Source organism: Microcaecilia unicolor, chromosome 8 (genome assembly GCF_901765095.1).
Source record: "Microcaecilia unicolor chromosome 8, aMicUni1.1, whole genome shotgun sequence".
Lineage (NCBI taxonomy): Eukaryota > Metazoa > Chordata > Amphibia > Gymnophiona > Siphonopidae > Microcaecilia > Microcaecilia unicolor.
This window is the reverse complement of record NC_044038.1, coordinates 127,447,992-127,474,329: the sequence shown is the minus strand read 5'-3', so window position 1 is coordinate 127,474,329 and position 26,338 is coordinate 127,447,992. Positions and strand designations below refer to the sequence as shown.

Genomic DNA, 26,338 nt, shown 5'->3' with positions numbered 1-26,338 from the left:
TGTCACCCCCCCCCCCCCCCACCTTGTCCTCAGTTCATTAGTCTCACTGTCACAGATCCACCTCACTTATGCTTTAGTTTAGCTGTATTTACCTCTGACTAAAACTCGCAGCTCAAATGAATTGCTTCCTTGGTTCTTTGGCCTGCAGAGTCACTATACTGCCACTGTTGCCTCCTTGTGTTTTTGCACCATGGAGACTTACTGTCACTTCCTCTTTGGTATTGGCTTGTGTGGTGCCTTTGGTGCTCCTTCCATTGGCCCATCTCACAATAGTGTGTTTCAGAATTTGGAAAGTGACTATAGCGGCTCTTAGTAAGCTATTAATTTTGGGGAGTATTGAAAGGGCAGTGTTCTTCCAACAGGCCCCCAAGGCATACCACAGGTTAGGAACCTCTGCTTTTGCTCATTCATTTTTGTAGTGTGTTAACTTGTTTGTTTTCCTTTTCAGAAAGTTACTTGGGACACTCGATGAAGAATTCAGTTATAACAGTCCCGGCTTATTTTAATGATTCACAGAGACAGGTAAGATCATATTGTCTTCTCCATTAATAAAACACTTTCTGGATCTTATAACAATATGGGGATATAGGTTCTTTATGTTTAGAACCCCCCCCCCCCCTAATTTCCTGTGATGGGAAGAATCTGTATTTTGTCACTTGTATTTTTTAAATTCTTTGCCATGTTTGGTATAAGTTTTGTATAAATTCGATGTTACATTTTAACATTATAGATAAGATTTATGATTGATCAGTTTTTCTGTCATGCAATATATCCACCCTCTGGTCTTTCATGCCTTTTCTTTTCACTCGGTGTGATTTTTCTTTGTGTCCTTTCCACCTAAACTCTCATTCCTTCTGAATACTGCTTTTTCCCTGCTGTTTTCATTCACACCCAACTTTATTTCCTCATCTCGTTTGTATCTCTCTCCCTTCCTCCTCCAAATACTGGTTCCTTCCTCTCACTGCAGGAGTACAGTCAGCTTCATGTCATATCTGCTGCTCAGACCACACTTGCCGTTACAAGTTTGATAGGACATTTGTGGCGCCACATATACTGCAGTTTAAAAATCTGGGCAGTGGGTGGCGGTAGATGTGACTAAGCTGCCTATTCCTGTTGCTTTATTCCTTTAGCTGATCAGGCTCTGCATTTGAGAGGAAGGGGGTTGAGACAGATGTTCCCTCCAGTTATTAATAGTTTCCTGTGTTTTTGTGGGAAATAAAAAAAATTTCTGTGAGGAGGGTTAGGGTTTTTTTTTTTTTAATTGCTATATCACAACAATAAGGATAAATGATAGTTGAAAACAAAATCCAATTTTATCAACTTTCTACTAAATTACAAAAAACAATGTTACATTGCCATTTTCTAATAAATTCGGGAGCAAAAAATGTTTCCAAAGAAGCAAATGGAGGGGGGAATCCCACTAAGAATAGCCTGCAACTATCTTAGGGGCCCTTTTAGAAAGCAGCAATAAGCCCCACCACGGGCTTATTGCACAGCAATCTGGAATTACTGCTGGCAGCATTTCCAGCACTAGCGGAAATATTTGAAAAATATTTCCACAAGGGGTTACCCGGCGGTAATCAGGCAGCACCACTCGCTACTTGGTTACTGCCAGCTAGCATGGGAACCCTTACCTGAATGAGTAGCAGTAAGTGTTCTTCCCCCACTCCCTGCATGGTCACACGGTAAGTACAGTCTTAATGCGTGGCCATTTTTTTCTCGGCCTTTTTACCACTGTGGTAAAAAGGGCCTTGGCGCATAGCAAAAGCAGCCGCCGCTGCTAGCGCAGGGCCCCTTTCACCACAGTTTAGTAAAAGGGCCTCTTAGACTTAAATACCCTCCAACTGGGTCTAAATTTTTCTTACCAACTGTTGCCCTTAATTTACTTACCAGATATAAAGTTTTCTAACTGTGCAGGATCAAAAGACTAAAATTACCATTAAAGATCGCCAAACATTTGCTGGGAAACTGCCCAGCCATATTTTCAGAATATCCACAATGAAAATTCATGAAAGGTCTGCATGCACTGCCTCCACTGTGTGAAAGTCTCTCATGAATATCCATTGTGGATATTCTGAAAACCTGACTGGCTGGGGTTTCTCCAGGACCAGGTTTGGGCCACTGCATTACTGGCTATGCGATTCACCATCTCTTTACCATCTGGTACCTGTATTCTATGGCTGAACTGGTAGCTAGGAAACTTTTTCAGTGCAGTTTTGCCCCGCCCCCTTGTGAGATCTGTACCTGCCAGACTTCACCACAAAAGTGTGCCAACACTGGCGCATGCCACTGAAGGGGCACCCCTAAGGAACATATCCTGCCCCTTAGTGGTGAATGTAACCATGTTTGGATTCTAAAATCTCCTTTGTATTTTATGGTTTGATTTTACTCAGTTGTACTGCAAGGACAAACGGTATGAAAACATTCTCGTATGTGGGTGATGCCATCTAATAAAGCCAGTAAGAGAATGCTATCTAGTGTGTTTTCTAGAAGCTTTTGGCAGCATTGTATTGCACATGCATGCACCTTCCCGCCTGAAGCTGTTGCACAGTCCAGCTCGGTCCTTGTTTTTCCATGGAGCAAGATAGGTGTGTTTTTCAGGTCCCCTTCAACTCAGTGAAGTACTTCAGTTTCTTCAAAAACTGTACCAGTGTATAAGTCCTTTTCATGCGGATCCTAATTGCCCAGTAGTTTCTCCCTAGTTTGGGTTTTCGGCCCTTATAAAGTTTATTTTCTAAGGCCTTCGACACCCAGCAAGACTATTTTGTCAAAAATTGACCTCTTTGATTTTGCTACCTCTATTTTACTGGTCACGACCGAGAAAGTTCTAGGTAGCTTTAGGAAGTGCACCCAGTTCAACAAGATGATATTCTCGTCATCACACACAACTGGTTTCCGCAGTGCCTGGGCCTAATCACGATTCCTTTCATAAACCCTATTTGCAAATGTCAAGACACATCAGAGTTTGTGAGAAGCAACACAAGGATTTTTGGCACTGACGTCAGTTCGACATTTGCATCAGGAGCCTGTCTTCATGGCTTCAGGAGCAGCTTTGGGCACTGAGATACTTCAACATCAAGGTTCTCAACTTTTGTCAATAAAGAGCATCAGGATAAGGCATTCTGATCCCACCCTGAAGATCAGGGGGGGATTTGTCCTTCTCATCTGAGAGATGCCAATGGTGGTGCATTGGGTGGAAGCCAAGAAGCATCACTATAGCTCCCCCTTCGAAGCATGGCGCTGAGAGTATCAAGGTACCAAGATCACCAGTGCCCTTGAACCACCTATAACGTGAGAGTAGCTCGTCCTCCCAAGCATTGAATGAGGTGTGCCAGTTTTTGAGGAGCCAAGACACAGCCCCCAGTACACCCCAGGTGTCTCTGAAGGACATGACCACACCTACTTGTGTTCCCATCTTTATTGATGGCAGCTTATAGGCAGGTTCCACGAGGAGATACAATGCTGTTTTGCTCGGCAAGAGGCATGTCATTGAAGGCATCGATGCCAAGACTCGAAGCAGTAAAGCATATCCTGAAGGCCCACTTACTGCCTGTAGGTGATACATCGACACAGAGGCCTTGAGGGGCATCAGAGTCATTGCATTCTGTGCTTGTATCCATATCCAGCCCTTTAAGGGAGGAAGGTTCTCGGACAGTCCATGTGTCATCATCCCAGGCCTAACTCTGACGTTGTGTTGAGGTAGGCAGAGGCTACCTCTGAGTCCAATTCTGAGCATTGCTGAGTGTCTGAGGAAGCATCAGAGATCTTCAGAGGAGGAGGGGTCTGTTGGTCTTCCCTGAGATCCCTTCTTACTGTATGAGCTGAAAATCTCCCCCAGAGGAGCTCTCATTCTTAGTTTTGTAAGGAGATCCATTTTATAAGTCCATCCCATTTGAGCTGAAGACTGAGTATGAGCCAGGGCAAAAAATGTTGGGCATCCTCCTTCAGTTTGTTTATTTTTGTTACATTTGTACCCCACACTTTTTCCCACTCATGGCAGGCTCAATGCAGCAGGCAATGGAAGGTTAAGTGACTTGCCCAGAGTCACAAGGAGCTGCCTGTGCCGGGAATCGAACTCCATTCCTCAGTTCCCCAGGACCAAAGTCCACCACCCTAACCACTAGGCCACTCCTCACAACATCACAGTGACTAGCATGTTCCATTTTGCCAGCAACCATTTATCTATGTTCCAAATCTGATATTAGTAAAAAGCCCCTAAACATATTGTTTAGCAAACACCTTGCTGGAACATTTGCTTCCTGTCCTCTTTCTGCAAGCCTGTGCAAGAGCTCATGAACCTCTGGGTCATACAGAGGGCATGATTTTTATATCTGGCTGACAGCTGCAGGCCTCTTGGCCTGGTTAGGCTCATTGTATACACAAGACAAACTAGTTATTTATGCTTTTAATGGGGTCCATAAGGGTGAAGCGTCCTTGTTCCCATTGGACTCAAGAGGCTGTCGTTTCTGCTTATGTATTAAAGCCCAGTGCCAGTGGCTTTTGGGCTCATTCTTTGAGGGCGGAACAGCATACTGTGCAAAGTTTAAGAATGGTATCTAGGTCAGTTCCATGGTTTCATTCCCTCGTGAAGCACTGTTGGTTGGGTGTGCAAGCTAGAGAAGATGCCATCTTTGAAAAGAGCCCTTGGGGTGGCCTTGTTTTCCTCCTGCCCAGTTTCTTTAAACGTGGTAAGAAGCCACTTTTCATAATTTTCCTTTTCTTTACTCCTGTTAGACCAGGCTAGGTTAGATAGGGATTTTTTGTGTTTTTATTTTCTATTTTTAGATGTTCATGTGTGTATATCGGCTTTGTCAATATTGTAGTGGCAAGTTCAGGGCTGCATTAGTCCTTTTATAGTAGTAGTAGTAGTAGTAGTAGTAGTAGTGTGATTGGGGGAAAAACCATGTTATGGCAGAATGGCATAACCCATACATTTAGATGGGTCTAATAAGAATCAAGAAAAGGAAATTAACATGTAAAACTAAATATCCACATCATAGACTGCAAGATACCGTACTTTGTGACCAACAGTAAACTTCCAGTGTGAAGTGGAGGAGTGGCCTAGTGGTTAGGGTGGTGGACTCTGGTCCTGGGGAACTGAGTTCAATTCCCACTTCAGGCACAGGCAGCTCCTTGTGACTCTGGGCAAGTCACTTAATCCTCCATTGCCCCAGGTACAAATAAGTAACTGTATATGTAAGCGGCATTGAGCCTGCCATGAGTGGGAAAGTGTGGGGTACAAAAAAAAAATTAGTCTGACACAATACAAAGGATAGTGTCTTTCGTACCCTTACAGGTGAAGGAAGCTTTTTTTCTCTCTTGTAGGTGATTGTTTTCCACTTGCTCAAGAAAACTCTTCTGTGGTTAGCCATTTCTGAACACTGTTTGCAACTCAATAACAGCGACAAAGTCTTTAAGAGATGCTTGGAAACTGCTATAACACCAATGTTATGGTTGTAACTTTGTTCCAGGCTACCAAGGATGCTGGCCAGATTGCTGGCTTAAATGTTCTTCGAGTTATCAATGAGCCAACTGCTGCCGCTCTAGCCTATGGCTTGGATAAATCTGATGACAAGGTGTAAGTATGTTAATTATGTAACTGCATGGCTCTAAGTTCTTATGTTTTTTGTATACATTCTGCATTAAACTGATCGTTCCATAGCGTCCCTCTAGACCAGCACAGATGGGTTAAGCACTCCTACCAGCAGATGGAGACTGAAAACCACCAAGTTTCAGATAAGCCTATAAGTGAGCTGTGTAGTCCCCTGAAAGTCACTCTGTCTCAGCAGGTGGTAGAAGTGGTAAGCCTGTGCAGTTCCATTTTTGATTCCTTTGCCATTTGGGTGGTTTTTCCTTTTATTCCTGGCTAGGTTTTTGTCTGGCTTTGGCTCATAGTAACATAGTAGATGATGGCAGAAAAAGACCTGCACGGTCCATCCAGTCTGCCCAACAAGATAAACTCATATGTGCTACTTTTTGTGTATACCCTACCTTGATTTGTACCTGTCCTCTTCAGGGCACAGACCGTATAAGTCTGCCCCGCCTCCCACCACCGGCTCTGCCACGCAATCTCTGTAGGCTCATTGTGGCTTACATAGTACCGTAGAGGCCTTTGCAGGCTCTGGTGTGAACAAATACAGGGTGGTGATGTGGTAAGATCAAGTTCACGTGGCACAGCCACATTAGGGAATCGGAGCACGAAGAGAGTTGTGTTTTGTCCATTCTCTGAGGACAAGCAGGCTGCTTGTTCTCACTGATGGGTGACGTCCACGGCAGCCCCTCCATCGGAAACTTCACTAGCAAAGGCCTTTGCTAGTCTCGCGCGGCCGTCTTCCCGCCTGAACCGGCTCGTGTTCGTCAGTCTTCTTTTGTCGCGCTCAGTACGGTCGTGTTTTGCGCCGTTCGCGCCCCTTAAGTTGACCCTCGCGCGTCTTTTTGACTTTTCGCTAAAAAAAAAAAAAAAGGGATTCCGGAGAAGGGCCTTTGGTCTTTTTCCCTTCCCCTATTTCTAGTTTTGGCCCCGTTACGTTTTCTTTCGTTTTCGGGGTAGGCCCCTTTGAGGCCTCGGGTCGAGTTTTTTTCTCCCCATCTTTTTGTTGCCTTACCGCAATTACGAGTTTTGATTTCGCCGGTGTGATTTTTCCGCCCATGTCATCGAAGTCTCCCAGCGGCTTCAATAAGTGCACCCAGTGCGCCCGGGTATTCTCGCTCACTGACAGGCACGCGTCGTGTCTTCAGTGTCTGGGGGCTGGGCACCGCCTGCAGGCCTGCAGTCTTTGCGCCCTTTTACAGAAAAAGGACTCAGGTAGCGAGATTGGCCCAGTGGAACGTTTTGTTCTCCGGGCTCTTCATCGCACCGGGAGTATCGAGTGCGTCGCGTCGACAGCGTCAACATCTCCGCCCTCGGCCGCGACGGTATCGATTGCATTGAGGCATCGACCCTCTGCATCGTCGGGCCGAGGCATCGGAAGGCTGCGTCGGCGTCTGTGGTACCGGACCCTCCGCTTCTGCTGATGTCGTCGGACAGTGGTGCTGTCGTCTGGAGTGCAGGTGAGGGCTGTCCATTCCCCTGCTGGTGGCGGTGAGCGTTCGGGTGGGTCTCCCCTACCCTGAGGGCTCCTGCGGTACAGCCCCCCCGAGACCGACCTTCTTCGGCCTCGGCCCCGAGGAAGCGACGGTTGGATTCTACGTCCTCGTCGGTACCGGGAAGCTCTGGTGACATGCTTCGTTTGAAAAAGTCAAAGAAGCATCGACACCGGTCTCCTTCCCGTGTCGGTACCGAGAGCTCTGGGTCGCCGAGGGAGTCGGCACCCAGTAGGCATCGGCACCGGGAGGACCGCTCACCCTCTGTTCAGGAGGTGTCGATGCGCTCCACCTTGGACAGCCTGGAACAGCCTCCACGCCCGGAACAGACTCTGACTTCGACACCTGCATCGGCTTCCATGTCTTTCTCCACAGCCGCCCTGCACGAGAGTCTCCGGGCCGTTCTTCCAGAGATCCTGGGAGAGCTGTTGCGCCCTTCCCCTCCGGTACCGGGGGTGCTTGCGCCACCGGTGCTGTCGAGTGAGGCGCCGGCTGGGCCCTTGCCCGGGGTGAGGTCTCTGACATCGGTGCCGCTTGCGGTACCGACTGCGGTCGCCTCCCAGGAAGGCTCCCCGACGACGTCGGCGGAGGGAGCTTAGCCGGTGCGGGCGAGGGAGTCTACCTCTCGACGCTCCCACCATGGCCGTGGTTCCACGGAGTCAAGCCCAGCAGATCACAGCTCGGCAGATGTTGAGATTGCTGGGCCACATGGCCTCCACAGTTCATGTGACTCCCATGGCCCGCCTTCACATGAGATCTGCTCAATGGACCCTAGCTTCCCAGTGGTTTCAGGCTGCTGGGGATCTAGAAGACGTGATCCACCTGTCCACGAGTTTTCTCAAATCCCTGTATTGGTGGACGATTTGGTCCAATTTGACTCTGGGACGTCCTTTCCAAATTCCTCAGCCACAAAAAGTGCTGACTACGGATGCGTCTCTCCTGGGTGGGGAGCTCATGTCGATGGGCTTCACACCCAGGGAAGCTGGTCCCTCCAGGAACGCGATCTGCAGATCAATCTCTTGGAGTTACGAGCGGTCTGGAACGCTCTGAAGGCTTTCAGAGATCGGCTGTCCCACCAAATTATCCAAATTCAGACAGACAACCAGGTTGCCATGTATTACATCAACAAGCAGGGGGGCACCGGATCTCGCCCCCTGTGTCAGGAAGCCGTCAGCATGTGGCTTTGGGCTCGCCGTCAGGGCATGGTGCTCCAAGCCACATACCTGGCAGGCGTAAACAACAGTCTGGCCGACAGACTGAGCAGGATTATGCAACCTCACGAGTGGTCGCTCAACTCCAGAGTAGTGCGACAGATCTTCCAGGTGTGGGGCACCCCCTTGGTAGATCTATTTGCATCTCGAGCCAACCACAAGGTCCCTCAGTTCTGTTTTCTGTTCAAGGCTTCAGGCCAACGGCAGACTGGCACCGGATGCCTTCCTCCTGGACTGGGGGGAAGGTCTGCTGTATGCTTATCCTCCCATACCTCTGGTGGGGAAGACTTTGTTGAAACTCAAGCAAGACCGAGGCACCATGATTCTGATTACTCCTTTTTGGCCGCGTCAGATCTGGTTCCCTCTTCTTCTGGAGTTGTCCTCCAAAGAACCGTGGAGATTGGAGTGTTTTCCGACCCTCATCACACAGGACGAAGGGGCGCTTCTGCATCCCAACCTCCGGTCTCTGACTCTCACGGCCTGGATGAGAGAGTAGACTTTGCCTCTTTGGGTCTGTCAGAGGGTGTCTCCCGCATCTTGCTTGCTTCCAGGAAAGATTCCACTAAGAGGAGTTACTACTTTCTATGGAGGAGGTTTGCTGTCTGGTGTGACAGCAAGGCCCTAGATCCTCGCTCTTGTCCTACGCAGACTCTGCTTGAATACCTTCTACACTTGTCTGAGTCTGGTCTCAAGACCAACTCTGTAAGGGTTCACCTTAGTGCAATCAGTGCATACCATTACCTTGTGGAAGGTAAGCCGATCTCAGGACAGCCTTTAGTTGTTCGCTTCATGAGAGGTTTGCTTTTGTCAAAGCCCCCTGTCAAACCTCCTACAGTGTCATGGGATCTCAATGTCGTTCTCACCCAGCTGACGAAACCTCCTTTTGAGCCACTGAACTCCTGCCATCTGAAGTACTTGACCTGGAAGGTCATTTTCTTGGTGGCAGTTACTTCAGCTCGTAGTCAGTGAGCTTCAGGCCCTGGTAGCCCAGGCCCCTTACACCAAATTTCATCATAACAGAGTAGTCCTCCGCACTCACCCTAAGTTCTTGCCAAAGGTTGTGTCGGAGTTCCATCTGAACCAGTCAATTGTCTTGCCAACATTCTTTCCCCGTCCTCATTCCTGCCCTGCTGAACGTCAGCTGCACACATTGGACTGCAAAAGAGCATTGGCCTTCTATCTGGAGCGGACACAGCCCAACAGACAGTCCGCCCAATTGTTTGTTTCTTTTGATCCCAACAGGAGGGGAGTGGCTGTGGGGAAACGCACCATATCCAATTGGCTAGCAGATTGCATTTCCTTCACTTACGCCCAGGCTGGGCCGGCTTTTGAGGGTCATGTCACGGCTCATAATGTTAGAGCCATGGCAGCGTCGGTAGCCCACTTGAAGTCAGCTACTATTGAAGAGATTTGCAAAGCTGCGACGTGGTCATCTGTCCACACATTCACATCTCATTACTGCCTGCAGCAGGATACCCGACGCGACAGTTGGTTCGGGCAGTCAGTGCTTCAGAATCTGTTCGGGGATTAGGATCCAACTCCACCCCCCTAGGCCCATGTTTTTTCTGTTCCAGGCTGCACTCTCAGTTAGTTGGATAAATTGTTAGGTCAATCTCAGTTATGTCCTCGCCGTTGCGAGGCCCAATTGACCATGGTTGTTGTTTTGAGTGAGCCTGGGGGCTAGGGATACCCCATCAGTGAGAACAAGCAGCCTGCTTGTCCTCGGAGAAAGCGAATGCTACATACCTGTAGAAGGTATTCTCCGAGGACAGCAGGCTGATTGTTCTCACAAACCCGCCCGCCTCCCCTTTGGAGTTGTCTTCCCTTGTCTTTGTCTTGCTACATATGGGACTGACAAACACGAGCCGGTTCGGGCGGGAAGACGGCCGCGCATGTGCGGTGCGCATGGGCGCGCGAGGACTAGCAAAGGCCTTTGCTAGTGAAGTTTCCGATTGGAGGGGCTGCCGTGGACGTCACCCATCAGTGAGAACAATCAGCCTGCTGTCCTCGGAGAGTACCTTCTACAGGTATGTAGCATTCACTTTACGTGCTTTAGTTTGGTTGTGTTGCAGAGATTAGGCATTTAAGTTGGCTCGGTAGGGTATGCTTTTTTAAACAGGTCACTGGCCTGTTTGTTTATGCTCATGTGCCACTGGCACGTGAATGTCCATTTCACCATCTACTTTAGAAAAGATTCTAGGTCAGCAGATCTTCAGGCCTAAATTCCAATTTGCATGGCCTTTCTAAAATGCCACATCTTTATCAACACGTTTACAATTTCAAAAAACCTACAGAGACTGGTAGACAAGACTTGCCTATGAGAAACTACTTCGGTCCACACAATTCCAACGTATATAATATTCACAATGTAAATGTATCACTATCTCTATGAATTGTTCTAATATGCAAAGCATATTTTCAGCTAATATACTGTGAATTCATCACTCATTTTAAATGCAGTCAGTGCTGAACTAAAAAGATGTTAAGCAAACGTCCAGCACTGTAATCATGCAACATGCAGAGCTAGTCACTATTAAAATCACATTTCAGGAAGCGCAAGCACTAAACACAGGCCATTTCTCCCAAAATAAAATATACTTTGTATTTATAAAAGGCAAGTAGATTTCACAAATGGATAGTACATACAACATATAATTAAACAGATTTTAAACATGTTGTATTAACAAAGCAATGAGAGTTGCACACGATTCACAGCATAATACATTTACAACAAGAAAGAAGAAAGGCACCTGGAGACATCTGACACTGGGCATGCTCTGCAGGCATCTGTGTGCACATGCTCGCTACCAGATTGGAGCAGCCTAGCCACAAACACCTTTGGCACAGAACACTGCAGGGTGACAAAAAGGAAGGAAGAGAAGAAGCGGGTTAGATGCCACAACAAATCACTTCACTTAAGCAACTATTAATATATTTAAAACTGGACAGGGGTTGAGGCCCATGCGGGCCTTTTACCCCAGGGGTGCTAACACAGGTGGCTGAGTTCCTACCCCTCCTTGGATAGTTGTCTTTGGGCCTTGGCTGCCGTCCTTTGCCTGCTGGTAGACAGGCAGTCTTTAGAGCCTGAGGGGGTCTGCTCATATGCCTTTGGCCTTTGTTGTGAAATCTGTGTGTTTAAAAAAAACAAAAATCGGATTGTTTGAAGAGCCAACATCCTACCTTTTTCATTCTGGTTTGTGCTGTGCGCGCCTTCACCGGAAGGGAGAGGGTCCTGGGGCCACTTGTATTTTTGTAGCGCTTCTCTGTTTTGCAGCAGCCAACAAGAGCTCCAATGCTTTAAGCACTGCGTGCTCTGTCAACATTGGGTCATTGATTCCACAGGTCACTGCTCCATCTGTAAGGGCAGGGAGATGGCAGCAGCAGTTCTGCTGGCTCCTGAGTCTGAATCACAGGACCTTCATGCGCGGTTGTAATGGCAGCCACTTCATTGTCAGCTAGTGAACGTTCAGTAACTGTGGTGGTTCCAATTTTGGCAGGAACTGCCGCCATCTTGAAAACCGCGCTAGCTTAAGATCAGCCTTGCTGGTGCCTATGTCTTCTGCTGGCTCTGGACAGGAGTCCTCGATGTCCTCTCAGTATTCAGGGGTTGATTTTCCACCTGACTTTGTGTCGGCTATGTATAGGGCCTTCTACCTTCCTCTAAGAAGCAGTGGGTAGAGGAGAGAGTGGAAGATTTGTTTGGACTCTGCCTCTCCTCTGTCAGAGAGAGATCAGGATTGGGCAGACGAGGAGGTTTGAGAACCAGAGCATGGTTTAGGGGCTGAGAGTTGGATGAAGGACTTGCCTCCTAGGAAGCGCCTCAGTGGTCTGTATTTTCCATCGGGAGGAGCTCTAGGAACTTATTTCTCAGGTTTTTTCTGTTTTAAAAATTAAGGAAGCTCACGGGATGGTGAACCCTCTTTTAAAAGGCATCAGGAAGTCTTCCCAATCTTTCCCTATGCATCATGATATTAGGGATGTCATTCAGACCCAGTGGAAGGCTCCAGACTGTCCTTTTTGGGTGGCTCAGCCCATGGTCTGCCTTTATCCTATTCTGGAGCAGGACATGGAATCTCTGCATCCTCTGATGGTGGATGATGTGGTAACGAAGAGCACAGTCCCTGTGGATGGGGGCACTGCGCTGCAGGATCCTCAGGACCGTCGAATGGAGGCTCTCTTGAAGCAGTTTTGATGCTGTGGCCTTGGTAGTGAAAGCAGCTATTCTCGGAGGTTTGGTTGCATGAGCCTGTTTTCGCTGGGCAGAGAGGATCTTGGACCGTCTCAGATGATCGGGCCCTTGTGGATCAGGAAATGGCTAAACTAGAGATCGGTTCATCTTTTCTTGCTGATTGATGCTCTTTATAATCTTCTCCATACTTCGGCTATGTCTATGGCACTCGATGTGGCCACCTGGCGCTCGTGGTTGCGGGGCTACAGTCAAGTCCAAACTTAGCAAGTTTCCTTTCCGTGAGTCTTTCATGTTTTGGTGAGGAGTTGAATAAATTGAAGAGCCTAGGAGAGACCAAGGTTCCTCGGCTTCCGAAGGATAGATCTAGACAATCTGTCTCTGGGAAAGGTAGATTCAGTAGACTGAGGTATAAGCCAGGTAAAGGCAGTGGTACTCAGAGTAGTCGCTATTTTCAGAGGGCTCAGTCCTTTCAAGGGGCGCGTTGAGGGGGGGATGGGATTCCAGTTTATCAGCGTCTGCTCCTGGATGAACCTCCCAATGAAGGTGTGGGGGTCCATGTTCCGGTAGGGCCAAGGTTGCGGTAGTTTGGAAAGGCTACACTTTGGAGTTTGCCTGTCCTTTGGCGAACTTCTTCCTGGAATCTCCCTATCGGGCTTGGTGGAAGATGCAGACATTTTACAAAATCTTCTCCATCTGCGAGCTTTGGTTCTGAACGGTGAGAGGCCTGGGTTGTTTTTCTGGACTTGAAGGGTGTCGGGCACTTTGTGTGCCTTCCTTCACATGGACTTGAGCAAGGCTTATCTTCACATTCCGATACAACCTGTGCATCAGAGGTTGCTTCGCTTTGCTGTTTTGGGATGGCATTATTGGTTCTGTGTGCTCCCCTTCGGTCTCGCGGCTCTCCTCGAACCTTTTCCCATGGTGGTGGTGGAAGCATTTGTTTTATTTATTTATATACCGCCTAGGCCTTGTTTGTTCACCCCTTCAAAGAAATGTAATAGATTGGTGAGGCAAGATTTCCCAACTCACTAAATCCATGTTCGCTTTATCTCATTAATCCATGCTTTTGAATATGCTCTGTAATTTTGTTCTTTATAATAGTCTCTGCCATTTTGCCCGGCACCGACTTCAGGCTTAATGGTTTATAATTTCCCTGATCCCCTCTGGAACCTTTTTTTATTATTTATTTATATTCTTTAATCATTTTTATTTTCAACAAATGCTGCATAGTACATCACAGGCGTGAAATAAAACTTACAAATTAGATCAGCCATGTTGAATTTTCCATTAACAAATAGCTTTACAACCCCAAACCTTGAACTAACTCCCCCCCCCCCCCCCCCCCCCCCCCCGTGAGTCATTCAAATGTTCAAAATATAACTTCTCGCTCGTGAGGGCATAGTCAGCCACAAAGGTTCCCACAGTTTGCGGAACTCCTCTCCCTCGGTGCTGTCCAATACCCGCACCCTACATCTATCAAGCTTCATTTGCTGTATCGGAGCACGCCAGCATGGCAGAGGAGGCCTCAACTCTGACCGCCAGGATTTTAGAATTGTGAAAATCCCAAATAGTATCGCCCACTGCACATATCTCTTTAACCCTGGTGGCGGCATCTCTGTAAATTTATAGGTATAAAATAGAATTAGAGGGTCGCACACTAAAGAGCACCCCCATTGTGTGTAAGGAATGAAGGACATCCCCCCCAAAATTGCTGTACCAGTGGACAAAGCCAGAACATATGTCCCAGCGTGGCTGATCCACTCCCACACCTGGTACAAGTCCCATCCCATGATTCAGTTATACGAGCTACTCTCTTTGGTGCCAAATATGTCCTCATGAAGAATCTATATAACTTCTCACACTGCAGGACTGACAGGTGTAGCAGATAAATTTTCCTTATGAATTTCTTACAATTATCAGGTGTTAAGTGTGCAACCCAAGTCCTCCGACCAACTTCATATATAAGCCAACCACATATAATCTATTTCTTGGGTAGTGTCTTTAAGCTGTTGGAGATCAAACCGCAGTGGGACAGATACCTGTGCCCCAAGAGAATAATTCTCAGTGAGTATATCTACTACATCTGTGAGGTCAGACCACAAGAGGGAAGACACGTAATGTTTTAATTGTGTGTATGCAAAGTAGCGTGTGCCAGGAATGCCAAACTCTGCTGTTAGTGCAGCAAGTGTTTTAAGCTGCCCCTCTTCATTAACTACTTGGGACAAATAAACAACACCTCTGTTCCTCCACTGACTAAAAACACTAGCACCCAGCCCCGGAGGAAACTCTGGATTATTGCAAATAGAAAGCAGAGGTGTAACATTGGCGTTGAAATTGTCTCCTACACACCCACCTCCAGGTAGCTCTGAGCGAGTGCAATAAGGGATGTCGTTGATATGCTAGGGGTGGTAGGCGGTAACCTGTGTGCAGGAGATAACTAAAGTGTGTCCCGGGGAAAATTGACATCTCAGCCACAGTATTAGAAAACTCCGCTGATCCCCGAAACCAATCGTTGACATGCCGCATTGCACATGCTATCGAAAGGTTCCTTAAACTCAAGAGCCCCATCCCGCTCTGTTCTTTTGGCGTGAGGATCACTGACACAGGCAATCTGGGACGTCTACCCCACCAGAGGAAATTTTGCGTTAGCCTATTTAAAACCCGTTCCTCTTTCCCCTTCAAAAACAGTGGAAGCTGTTGAAAAAGGTAAAGCCACCTCGGGGCCATAAGCATGTTAAAGAGTGCAATCTGCCCCCATAGAGAGAGTGGAAGAGCTTGCCACAGTGTCAATTTAAGTTTCATGCTTTCCATCATTGGGCTGATATTGAGTTTATATAAAGTCAACAGGTCCAGTGGAATTAATATTCCCAGATATTTTAGTTCTGTATCTGCCCAGCGTAGCGGGAAGCTCCCCTGCCAAGTATGTTGCAACCCAGCATCTAAGGCAAGTGCGCATGACTTCTGAAGGTTCAGCGAAAACCCCGACAGAGCCCCATATCGCCCCACAACTTCTAGAGCATGTCGCAAAGACACCTGGGGCTCCCTCAGGACCAGCAGAATGTCATCCGCATAAGCCAATGTTTTCACCTCTTCACCAGCAATGTTTACCCCCTTAATTTCTCTTGCACCATTCAGAGCCCGTATCAAGGGCTCCAAAGAAAGATCAAATAAGAGGGGTGACAGGGGACACCCCTGTCTTGTTCCCCTGCGAACCGGAAACCAATCAGATCTCCCCCCATTTGCTACTATTTGTGCCCCTAGCCCTTCATATAGTGCTCTTATAGGGCGAATAAATCCCTCTGGAAACTCCATCCACTCTAACACCCTAAACAGATATCTCCAATCCACATGGTCAAATGCCTTCGCCGCATCTAAGCTGACTAACTACCAGGTTCTTTTTGACCAGTGCATTGGGCCATGGCTAAGAGAATTCTCCGCACGTGTAAAACAGAATGACGTTTGGGGATGAACCCCACCTGTCCTGGACTTTTGAGGTCCGATATATTCGCTGCTAATCTATTAGCCAGGATCTTTGCTAGAAGTTAATCGTTTATGGCCCCTATTCACATTCTCTTCCTAGTTCTGTCCCTTCCTAATCTTTTCCCTCACCCCCTACCTCTCTCCGCTACAGGAACTCACTTCCCATCCATTGACTTCATCACCTCACCTTCTCTCCTACCCTCTTCCTCCCTCTTGGCTTTTAATCTCCGTCTCTTTCTTCCCTCCATTTTGCCTTCCCCATTCCACCTAAATACCTCTCGCCTTCGACGCCTTCGTGGCCACACCTCTCCTACTCTCCTCCGCTCTCTTTTACTCCTCCTCTTACTCTCAGCTGGTGACATCAATCCCAATCCTGGCCCTCCTCACCAACTATTATCCAAACTCTACAGATCTCACCGTGACCTCTCTAACCTCATCTCTATTCCTCTACTCCCCTCCTCTTCTCTGCCCTTCTCTTGCGCCCTATGGAATGCCCGCTCTATCTGTAACAAACTCCCCTATATCCAGGACCTCTTTATGTCACGTCACCTCCATCTGCTCGCCATAACAGAAACCTGGCTCTGCCCTGATGACTCTGCTTCAGTCGCAGCCCTGTGCCATGGCGGTTATCTATTTTCACATACTCCTCGCCCTGCTGGCCGTGGGGGCGGTGTTGGACTACTTCTCTCTCCCTCCTCCAGATTTCAACCCCTTCTTCCACCTCAATCTCACTGTTTTTCCTCCTTTGAAGTCCACTCTATCTGCCTTTTCTCTCCTCTGCCTCTTCGAATAGCGGTCATTTATCGTCCCCCTGATAAGTCCCTTTCATCCTTTCTCAGTGACTTTGACGCCTGGCTTGCCTTCTTCCATGATCCTTCCTCCCCCTCTCTCATCCTTGGTGACTTTAATATTCCTGCTAATGATCCTTCCAACTCTTATATTTCCAAGTTATTCGCTTTAACGTCGTCCTTTAATCTCCAACTATGATCCACCTCCCCCACTCATCAAAATGGTCACTGTCTTGATCTCATCTTCTCCTCCAACTGTTCACCTTCTAGTTCCCTTGCCTCTGATCATCCCTCCTCTGATCACCATCTTATAACTTTCACACTTAAATCTCCTCCCTCCCAGTCCCGTCCTATCCTATCTAATTTATCTAGGAATCTTCACGATATTGACCCTTCATCTCTATCCTCCCATGTTTCAAACCTCCTCTCTACTGTGGCACCATCCACGTCTGTCAACGAGGCTGTTTCTTCTTACAACAATACTCTATCCTCTGCCTTAGACACTCTTGCACCTTTGATGACCCGCCCTGTAAGGCGTACAAAACCCCAACCTTGGCTGACTTCTAATATCTGCTACCTACGTTCCTGTACCCGCTCCGCCGAACGCCTCTGGCGGAAATCTCGGGCCCTTGCTGATTTCTTACACTTTGTTCATGCTGACCTTCTTCCAATCTGCTCTTTTACGCGCCAAACAGGATTATTATATCCAACTGACCAACTCTCTTGGCTCTAATCCTCAAATTCTCTTCACCACATTGAACTCTCTCCTCAAGGTGCCCCCTCCCCCAACTCCCCCTTCATTATCTCCTCAGACCCTTGCTGAATTATTTCACAACAAGGTTCAAAAGATAAACCTAGCTTTCTCTACCTCTCCAGCTCTCCCTCCACTAGTCCGTTCCCCTCTCCTCTCCTTCCCCTCATTCCCTTTCCTCCTTTCCTGAAGTTACTATTGAGGAAACTACACTTCTCCTTTCTTCCTCAAAATGTACCACCTGTTCCTCTGATCCCATTCCCACCCACCTTCTTAATGCCATCTCTCCTACTCTTATTCCTTTTATCTGTCACATTCTCAACCTCTCACTTTCCACTGCGACTGTCCCTGCTGCCTTTAAACATGCTGTGGTCACACCTCTCCTTAAGAAGCCTTCACTTGACCCTACTAGTCCCTCTAATTACCGACCCATCTCCCTCCTTCCTTTTCTCTCCAAATTACTTGAGCGTGCTGTTCGCCGCCGCTGCCTTGATTTTCTCAACTCACATGCTATTCTTGACCCATTACAATCTGGTTTTCGCCCTCTCCACTCAACCGAAACTGCGCTTACTAAAGTCTCCAATGACCTATTACTGGCTAAATCCAGAGGTCAATATTCCATCCTCATTCTTCTTGATCTTTCCGCTGCTTTTGACACTGTCGATCACAGCATACTTCTCGATACCCTGTCCTCACTTGGATTCCAGGGCTCTGTCCTTTCCTGGTTCTCTTCCTACCTCTCCCTCCGCACCTTTAGTGTTCACTCTGGTGGATCCTCTTCTACTTCTATCCCTCTGCCTGTCGGCGTCCCTCAGGGTTCTGTTCTTGGTCCCCTCCTCTTTTCTATCTACACTTCTTCCCTTGGTTCATTAATCTCATCCCATGGCTTTTCCTACTATCTCTATGCTGATGACTCCCAAATCTACCTTTCTACCCCTGATATCTCACCTTGCATCCAAACCAAAGTTTCAGCGTGCTTGTCTGACATTGCTGCCTGGATGTCTCAACGCCATCTGAAATTAAATATGACCAAAACCGAGCTTCTCATTTTCCCCCCCAAACCCACCTCCCCGCTCCCCCCCCCCCCCCCCGTTTTCTATTTCTGTTGATGGCTCTCTCATTCTCCCTGTCTCCTCAGCTCGAAACCTTGGGGTCATCTTTGACTCTTCTCTCTCCTTCTCTGCTCATATCCAGCAGATTGCCAAGACCTGTCGTTTCTTTCTTTATCCGCCCCTTTCTTTCCGAGCACTCTACCAAAACCCTCATCCACACCCTTGTCACCTCTCGTTTAGACTACTGCAATCTGCTTCTTGCTGGCCTCCCACTTAGTCACCTCTCCCCTCTCCAGTCGGTTCAAAACTCTGCTGCCCGTCTCATCTTCCGCCAGGGTCGCTTTACTCATACTACCCCTCTCCTCAAGACCCTTCACTGGCTCCCTATCCGTTTTCGCATCCTGTTCAAACTTCTTCTACTAACCTATAAATGTATTCACTCTGCTGCTCCCCAGTATCTCTCCACACTCGTCCTTCCCTACACCCCTTCCCGTGCACTCCGCTCCATGGATAAATCCTTCTTATCTGTTCCCTTCTCCACTACTGCCAACTCCAGACTTCGCGCCTTCTGTCTCGCTGCACCCTATGCCTGGAATAAACTTCCTGAGCCCCTACGTCTTTCCCCATCCTTGGCCACCTCTAAATCTAGACTGAAAGCCCACCTCTTTAACATTGCTTTTGACTTGTAACCACTCGCCTCCACCTACCCTCCTCTCTTCCTTCCCGTTCACATTAATTGATTTGATTTGCTTACTTTATTTATTTTTTGTCTATTAGATTGTAAGCTCTTTGAGCAGGGACTGTCTTTCTTCTATGTTTGTGCAGCGCTGCGTATGCCTTGTAGCGCTATAGAAATGCTAAATAGTAGTGGTAGTACATTGATGAGAGATGGGGCGATAGGAGTCGGGGTCTTCTGCCGGCTTGCCCTGTTTAAGTAGTAGTGTGATCAGAGCTGTGTTTTCGTGCTGTGGGAGCTTCCCATCATCTATCACCACCTGGTAGTAATCCATTAAAGGTGAGACAATGGACAACTGTAATGTTTTGTAAAATTCCCCAGAGAATCCATCTATCCCGGGGCCGATCCCAACTTGAGGCTGCGAATAGCGTTTTGGAGCTCTTTTAGCTGCAGGGGCAGTTCCAAGGCATCACGGGTCCCCTCGTCTAACCGGGGCATCCCCGAGGTAGACAGAAACCTGTCCACCTTCTCCACGGAAGGCGGGCCGGCAGATGTATACAAGTCTCTAAAGTGGTTCTGTAACAGACTCGGTAACTCATTGGTTCTATTGAGCATATTCCCTCGCGTGTCCTTCAGCACAGTGATAGTACGATTTCCAGTCGGGGGACTAACCAACTTAGCCAACAGACCTCCCTGTCTATTCCCATATTTATGCAATCTAAATTTCTGGTATGTGATGTTCTTTTGTGTTTGTTCTTGTATTAAAGAATTTATGGTAGCTTGCAACGCTTCATAATTATCTCTATGCATCTGTGTGGGGGAGGTTATAAGTTTGCGCTTGGCATTGCTCAATTGCCCTGTCAGATTAATGATACTAGCGGCCACTTTTTTCTTTCTGGCCGCCATGTAAGAGAGAACCTCTCCCCTCATTACTGCCTTTGCAGTGCACCAATATAAAACTGGGTCCATTCTGTGTTGCTGATTGTGGGAAGAGAACTCCTCCCATTTTTTCTGTAAGAAACTGGTAAAATCTACGTCTTTTACTAAATATCCAGGAAATCTCCAATGTTTTGTTGTGTGGTTCCCCCCACCTATTTCTAGAGTAATCTTCATCAGAGAATGGTCTGAGTATAATTTGTTCTATGGAGGCTTCTATGGCACATGGGAATAAGGATGCCGATACAAAAATGTAATCTAAGCGTGCCCAAGTCCCATGTGCACGGGATCTATGTGTGAAATCTTTGCCCTCCGGGTGTAGAGCTCTCCATGTGTCTATTAACCCAAGCGAGGTCGTGAAAGATGACAGTATATCCTGCCCCTTTCTATTATCTGCCCTCATGTTCCTCCTCCCCGTACAATCCACCTCGTTGTCCATAATTGCATTCATATCTCCTGCAAGAATTATCTCCTTATCTCGAAACGGGAGGAGGGCCCGCATCAATTCAGGAAAAAATTCTGGTGTTTGAGGAGTGGGAGCATATACTGACAAGTACAGTTCTTTTCCCTGAATATTCAGCCTGACCATCAAATAGCGCCCCTCATCATCTTTTAGCAAAGTTTCTGATGAGTACACTAAATGTTTACGATATAAGTTTGCAACCCCCCCTCTTCTCCAACCCGAGGATGCATAATCTACCTGTCCCACCCACATTTTCTTTAGCTTTCCGTGCTCTTCGGCAGACACTGGTCTCTTGAAGGCAAGCTATGTCTGTATTAAGTCGCTTTAAATGCATTAGCACCTTCTTCCGTTTTATTGGGGAGGAGATCCCCCCCCACACATTCCAAGTTATAAGTTTATAAGAGGCAGACCCTTATGAATATATGATCTTTCCACAGCATACTGTAATCAGGTTCTATGGATATGGGAGCCCAGCCCCTCTCCCACACCCAGTTGCCATCTTTTTCTCCACTCACAATAGACAAGACCCGTTGCTTACCTTGCCCTCTGGCAGTGTTATTATATGGCTCACAAAGTTCCCCTATAACCATTCTATACCCAACCCCCTCAACCATTCACTCCCAACCCCCCTGCCCCAAACATCCCATAGAACTTGGCGATGATTTTGCGTTCATCACAAGGATTCACCGTAATGCAAAGGGTCCCCTCTCCCTTTAAGGTAACTACACATCCATACATATACTCATACATATGCCTCTAAAACAAAACAGCATAGAAAATGTGTAAACCAGTAAGTTCCCCTCATGTTCACTGTCCCAAGTCAGTCCGGCATAATCGCTCTTGTGCGTTACCGCCTCGTTGTCCTCTTCACAGCTGGGTTCACTCAGGTCTCACTATTGAGGTCAATCTGTTGTTTGTTGATATATTCCATCGCTTCCTTTTCTGAGTCGAAGTTGGTCCACTTGCCACCAAACTGAATCTTTAAAGTTGCAGGATAGGCCAATGTGAATCGGATCTTTTTCTCTACCAACTTCGAGCACACCGGGTGGAAGCGTAGTCTTTTTTCCTGAACGCCCACTGGATAATCAGGAAAGATCAAGATCGGTGCGCCATTATATCTTAAGGAGTCTCTCATAGATCTGTATCCTTGCATAATTTCTTCCTTGTGTATGTAATTATGAATTTTCACGATTACAACTCGTGGTTTCGAGTTCTCTTTTTGAAGTCTGCCCAGGCGGTGCGCCCGTTCAATACAGAAGGCCCTGCAGCTATCTGAGAGCGCGAACTCCTGTTGCAGCCATGTTTCAAGGAGGGCCCCCAGGTTCCTTTCTGGAGCCGATTCAGGAATCCCAACTATTCTTATGTTTGAACAGCGGGCTCTGCTCTCCAGATAAGCAAGCTTTTCGCCTTGCGCTCTTACTTTCTCTTCCAGTTCTTTGAGCGCAGGCGTGCTTTTATTCCATGAGTCTTCAGCCTCCGACATGCGTTTCTCGAGTTCTGTTGTCCGCCTCACCGTCTCCGATATGTGCGCCTCCATCTGTCCCAGCTGACCCGCAAGAGACTCAAATCTTGGTTCCAGGGCCGCCTCAACCGCTTTTGTTATTTGCGCAAGCTGCTTTTCGGAAAACTCTGGTTGCGCCTCACTCACCGGATCCGCCATCTTGGATTCGACCGTGGCCGGTGGCGATTTGCCTTTATCGCCTTTTACACTTCTTTTTGTGGCTCCGGGAGGCATCGGCACCAAATAAGCTTCCATACACTTTTCCGGATCCCGTTCACCGTCTCAGGTTAGCACAGGAGGGGAATTGAGAACAGTCTGCACTGCAATTACGGAGAGGGGACCCCGGAGCACAGTCTAAACACTGCTGTTGCTCTCAGTGCATCACGTGATCTCCTCATTTATATTCTTTATTAATTTCATTTTAAACAAAGATGATAATGTTTGAAAGATACACCACAATAATGGAGAGAATCTAATTTTTTTACCAAATGAAGTTGGTCTTAGAGGAATCATTATAAAACAAAGAAAGAGAGCAGGAGGTTACCCCTTTATCAATTTAACCAGCTTCATATCTGTCAGTTTTTTTCTTGTTACCTTGCATATTAAGAAAATTATGCAATTGTTCAGGTTCCTAAAAAACATCTATTATTCTGGAACCTTTTTAAAATGTCGGTGTTAACTTTGTTTTATATTGTATGTTATTTACATTAGTTTTGTATTGCACCTGGGGCAATTGAGAATGGAGGGCTAAGTGAATTTCCCAGGGTCACATAGAGCTGTAGAGGAAATTGAACCCAGTTCCCCAGGATCTCAAACCATTGCTGATCATTAGGCAGCAGTGGGAATCCTTCAGAAGGAGGGGATTTTGGTGCATCCTTATCTCAAATGATTGGCTCATTTGGGCCAAGTCGTTCCAGGAGTCTGTTCAGGTCACTTCCCAGAGTAGTTAGTGCAAGTGCTTCAGTTGTTGGGCTAGGTAGTCAATCTGGCTAAGAGTCATCTGGAGCCATCTCGGACCTTGGAATATCTGGGGGTGCTTTTCGACACTCAAACGGACCGCATTCTTCCTCCTGCAAGAATTCTGAACTTACATGTTCAGATTTGTTCTCTTCTGTGTGCTCAGTCTCCCCGGGCCAGGATTGTTTTTGCAGGTTCTGGGGTTCATGGCGGTGGCATTGGACATGGTGCTGTGGGCCAGAGCTAACATGAAGACAACTACAGTCAGCTCTTCTGTCCATGTTGGTTGCCTCATGTCACTGGAGTTGGAGGCCTGGCTTCCCCTTCTGGGTCTTGAATCAAAGGCTGCACGGCTGGACCATCCTTAATGGGTGATGCTGACAATGGATGCCAGTCTCCTGGGCTAGGGATATCATTATGCAGGACAAGTGGCTCAGGCCCGTTGGTCTCAGGGGGAAGCACGGTTTTCAATCAGTGTGTTGGAGACCAGGGCCATTCGCCTGACATTGTTGTCGCTCCAGTCCCTTCTCAAAGGCGAGGTAGTATGAGTTCTGTCAGACAATGCCACGGTGTTCCAGCATTGGCTTGTGCCTCCCTGCTGATTGACATAAAATCCACAGGTGGTGCGGGAGGCTGCTGTGCTTCTCTACTGAGCAGAGCTTCATCTGTTGGATCTCTCTGGCAGTGCATGTTGCAGGAGTGGACAATGGCCAGTCAGCCTACCTCAGCAGACACCTCCTAGATCCGGGGGAGTGGAGTTTGAGTCCCACAGCCTTTGCCCTCATCATGGGCAAATGGGGAACTTCCATCATGGACTTGGTGGTGACTTCTTGCAACGCCAAGGTTCCTTTGATTCTCCGCTGGAGAGACAACACTGCAGAGGGCATGAATGCTCTACTGCAGACTTTGCATGTGTCAGGGCTCCTTAGTGGTTCCACTGGCCATTATTAATTGGCCGGATCATTCAGCGAATAGAGCATCACAGGAACTTCATCATTAGTTGGCCGGATCATTCAGCGAGTAGAGCATCACAGGACCTTCGTGATTCTGGTGTCACTCCAGATTGGCTGCGTAGACCTTGGTACGATGATCTGATCTGGTGCATCTCCTGGTGGAGGGTCCACTTCTGTTGCCTCAGATGGAAGACTTGCAGTGTCCAGAGCCTGGTGCGGCTACCCAATCCAGCTCATTTCTTGCAGCTCGGCTCTTGAGAGGGAGTGTTTGAGGAAGAGGTGGCTGTTTGTTGGTGATTGCTATGCTTCTGCGGTCTAAGAAGCGGTCTACCTCTCTTGCTTATGTTCGGGTGTGGCATGTCTTACGAGTGGTGTGTCAGTCTTCAGATTGCACCCCTTCATGTGTCGTTGCCAAAAGTCTAGCCTTGTCACTTAAAGGTAATGCCCTTATCTTGTTTCAGGGGCTTGGTCTGGGGTAAATTCCTGGCAACACATTAGGATATGGTCTATTTCTTTAGCAGCATGTATCGTCTTCGGCCTCCAGTGCAACTGACTGTCCCTCAGTGTGGTTTTGTCTGCATTGGTGGTGGTGCCCTTAGAGCCTTAAGGATTTAACTTTAAAAGTGGTGTTTCTGGTTGTCTTGACTTTGGCTCGCCAGATCTCAGAGCTGCAGGCCCTTTCTTGTTGGAAGCCTTTCCTATTCTTTAAGGACAAAGTTGAGCTTCGGTTGGTTACTTCCTTTCTATCCAAGTCACTGATTTTTATGTGAATCACAGTGTCTCTGCCTGTGCTGGGAGATTGGGCTGGTTCGGCAGAGCAACAGCAGTTACGTTATCTGGATGTGCAGTGGATTCTGTCTAGATAACCTGTGCGTTGCTCAGGAATTTTGCCGCTTTGATTGACTGTGCTCGTTGGAGGCCATTGGAAGGGAGAAGCCAGTTCTAAGGCTGCTGTTACTCAAGGGGGCGGTTGTCAACTTGTGCTCAAGGGCAGACTGATTCCAGTTATTTTAGGGGCTCACTCCACTCGGGCTCAGGTGGCTTTATGGGCAGGGCATTCCTTTGTGTCTCTGCTGGGCATCTGCAAGGCAGTGGTGTGATCTTCTTTGCATGCTTTTGCGCATCATTACAGGTTGGATGTGCAGGTCTGTCGGGATGCAGTGTTTGGATCGCATGTGTTGGAAACAAAGCAGATCAGTGGTAGATACGAACAAATCTTTATTGCAGAATTTCAATCTAATAGAATACCAACACAGGCAGTGTTTCACACAAAGGGGCTGTGTCAGGGTCTATACCGTGATCTTCATCACCATAAGAGCTAAATGGTGTATTTGCTAATTACCACTAAAGTGCATGGTAGCACGCTGCTCTCTACTGGAGAGCGCCTTTGACTTTGAAGTAGAGATTGTGCTATTTTTTTGTCTTTCATCGGCCCTGGTGCCCTGCTCATTTGGCCCCCAATTGTGTATGGCGGTAATTAGCAAATACACTATTTAGCTATTTTGGTGATCACAGTATAGCACCCGATGCAGCCTCTTTGTGCAAAACACGGCCTGTGTTGGGCATTCTATTAGATCAAAATTCTGCAATAAAGATTTGTTCGTATCTTCCACTGATCTGCTTGCTTTTTTTCCACATTGGGGTTTGTGGATCGTTTGCCTTGTTTTTTTGGCACATGTATTGGAAGCAGGGCTGTGAGGGTCCCACCCTTGATGGTCACTGCTTTGGTACTTCCCATCTGTGCTGCTCTAAAGGGATACTTTGGAAGGAGAAATTAGGTCTTACCTGCTAATTGGTTTTCCCTTAGTCCTTCTAGACTGACACAGAGCCCGCCCACATCGTCTGTGTTGTATGGCTTGTGCTCATCGGCAGTGCTCCTTGCAGGTCAGTGGACAAGGAGTTGGTGGTTGGCGGTTTTTACTTAAGAGGTCAGAGTACACAATGTTGCGCCTTCAAATACGGGGGGGGGGGGGGGGGGGGGGGGGGGGGAGAGGAAGAAAACAAAACATTCAAACAAATGAGAGAAGGGCAAACATGTAAGGTATATTTCTCCGAGGACAAGCAGGCTGCTTATTTTCATGACTGGGTAACGTTCACGGCAGCCCCCTCCAACCGGAAGAGTTTGAAGCAAACTCACAAAAAGTCTCGCGGGAGGTCCCGGGCACGCCCGCCGCGCATGCGTGACAGCTCCTGCTCAGTTTTTCGCTTTCCACGCTTGGAGAGAAGACTGCGTCGCGTCCTTCTCCGTGTCAGCCCTCGGAAACCGTTCTAGCGCTTAGTCCGCTTTTTCTTTGTTTT

The 26,338-nt window shown here is 47.7% G+C and overlaps 1 protein-coding gene across 1 annotated transcript in view; it reads left to right on the top strand.

Moving 5' to 3' along the window:
* HSPA9 (heat shock protein family A (Hsp70) member 9) overlaps positions 1–26,338 on the top strand; it is a 223,531-nt gene that overhangs the window by 75,951 nt on the left and 121,242 nt on the right. Inside the window, 2 exon segments of the mRNA XM_030211606.1 lie at positions 449–522; positions 5,472–5,578. Of these exon segments, the coding sequence (XP_030067466.1) occupies positions 449–522; positions 5,472–5,578 (181 nt within the window).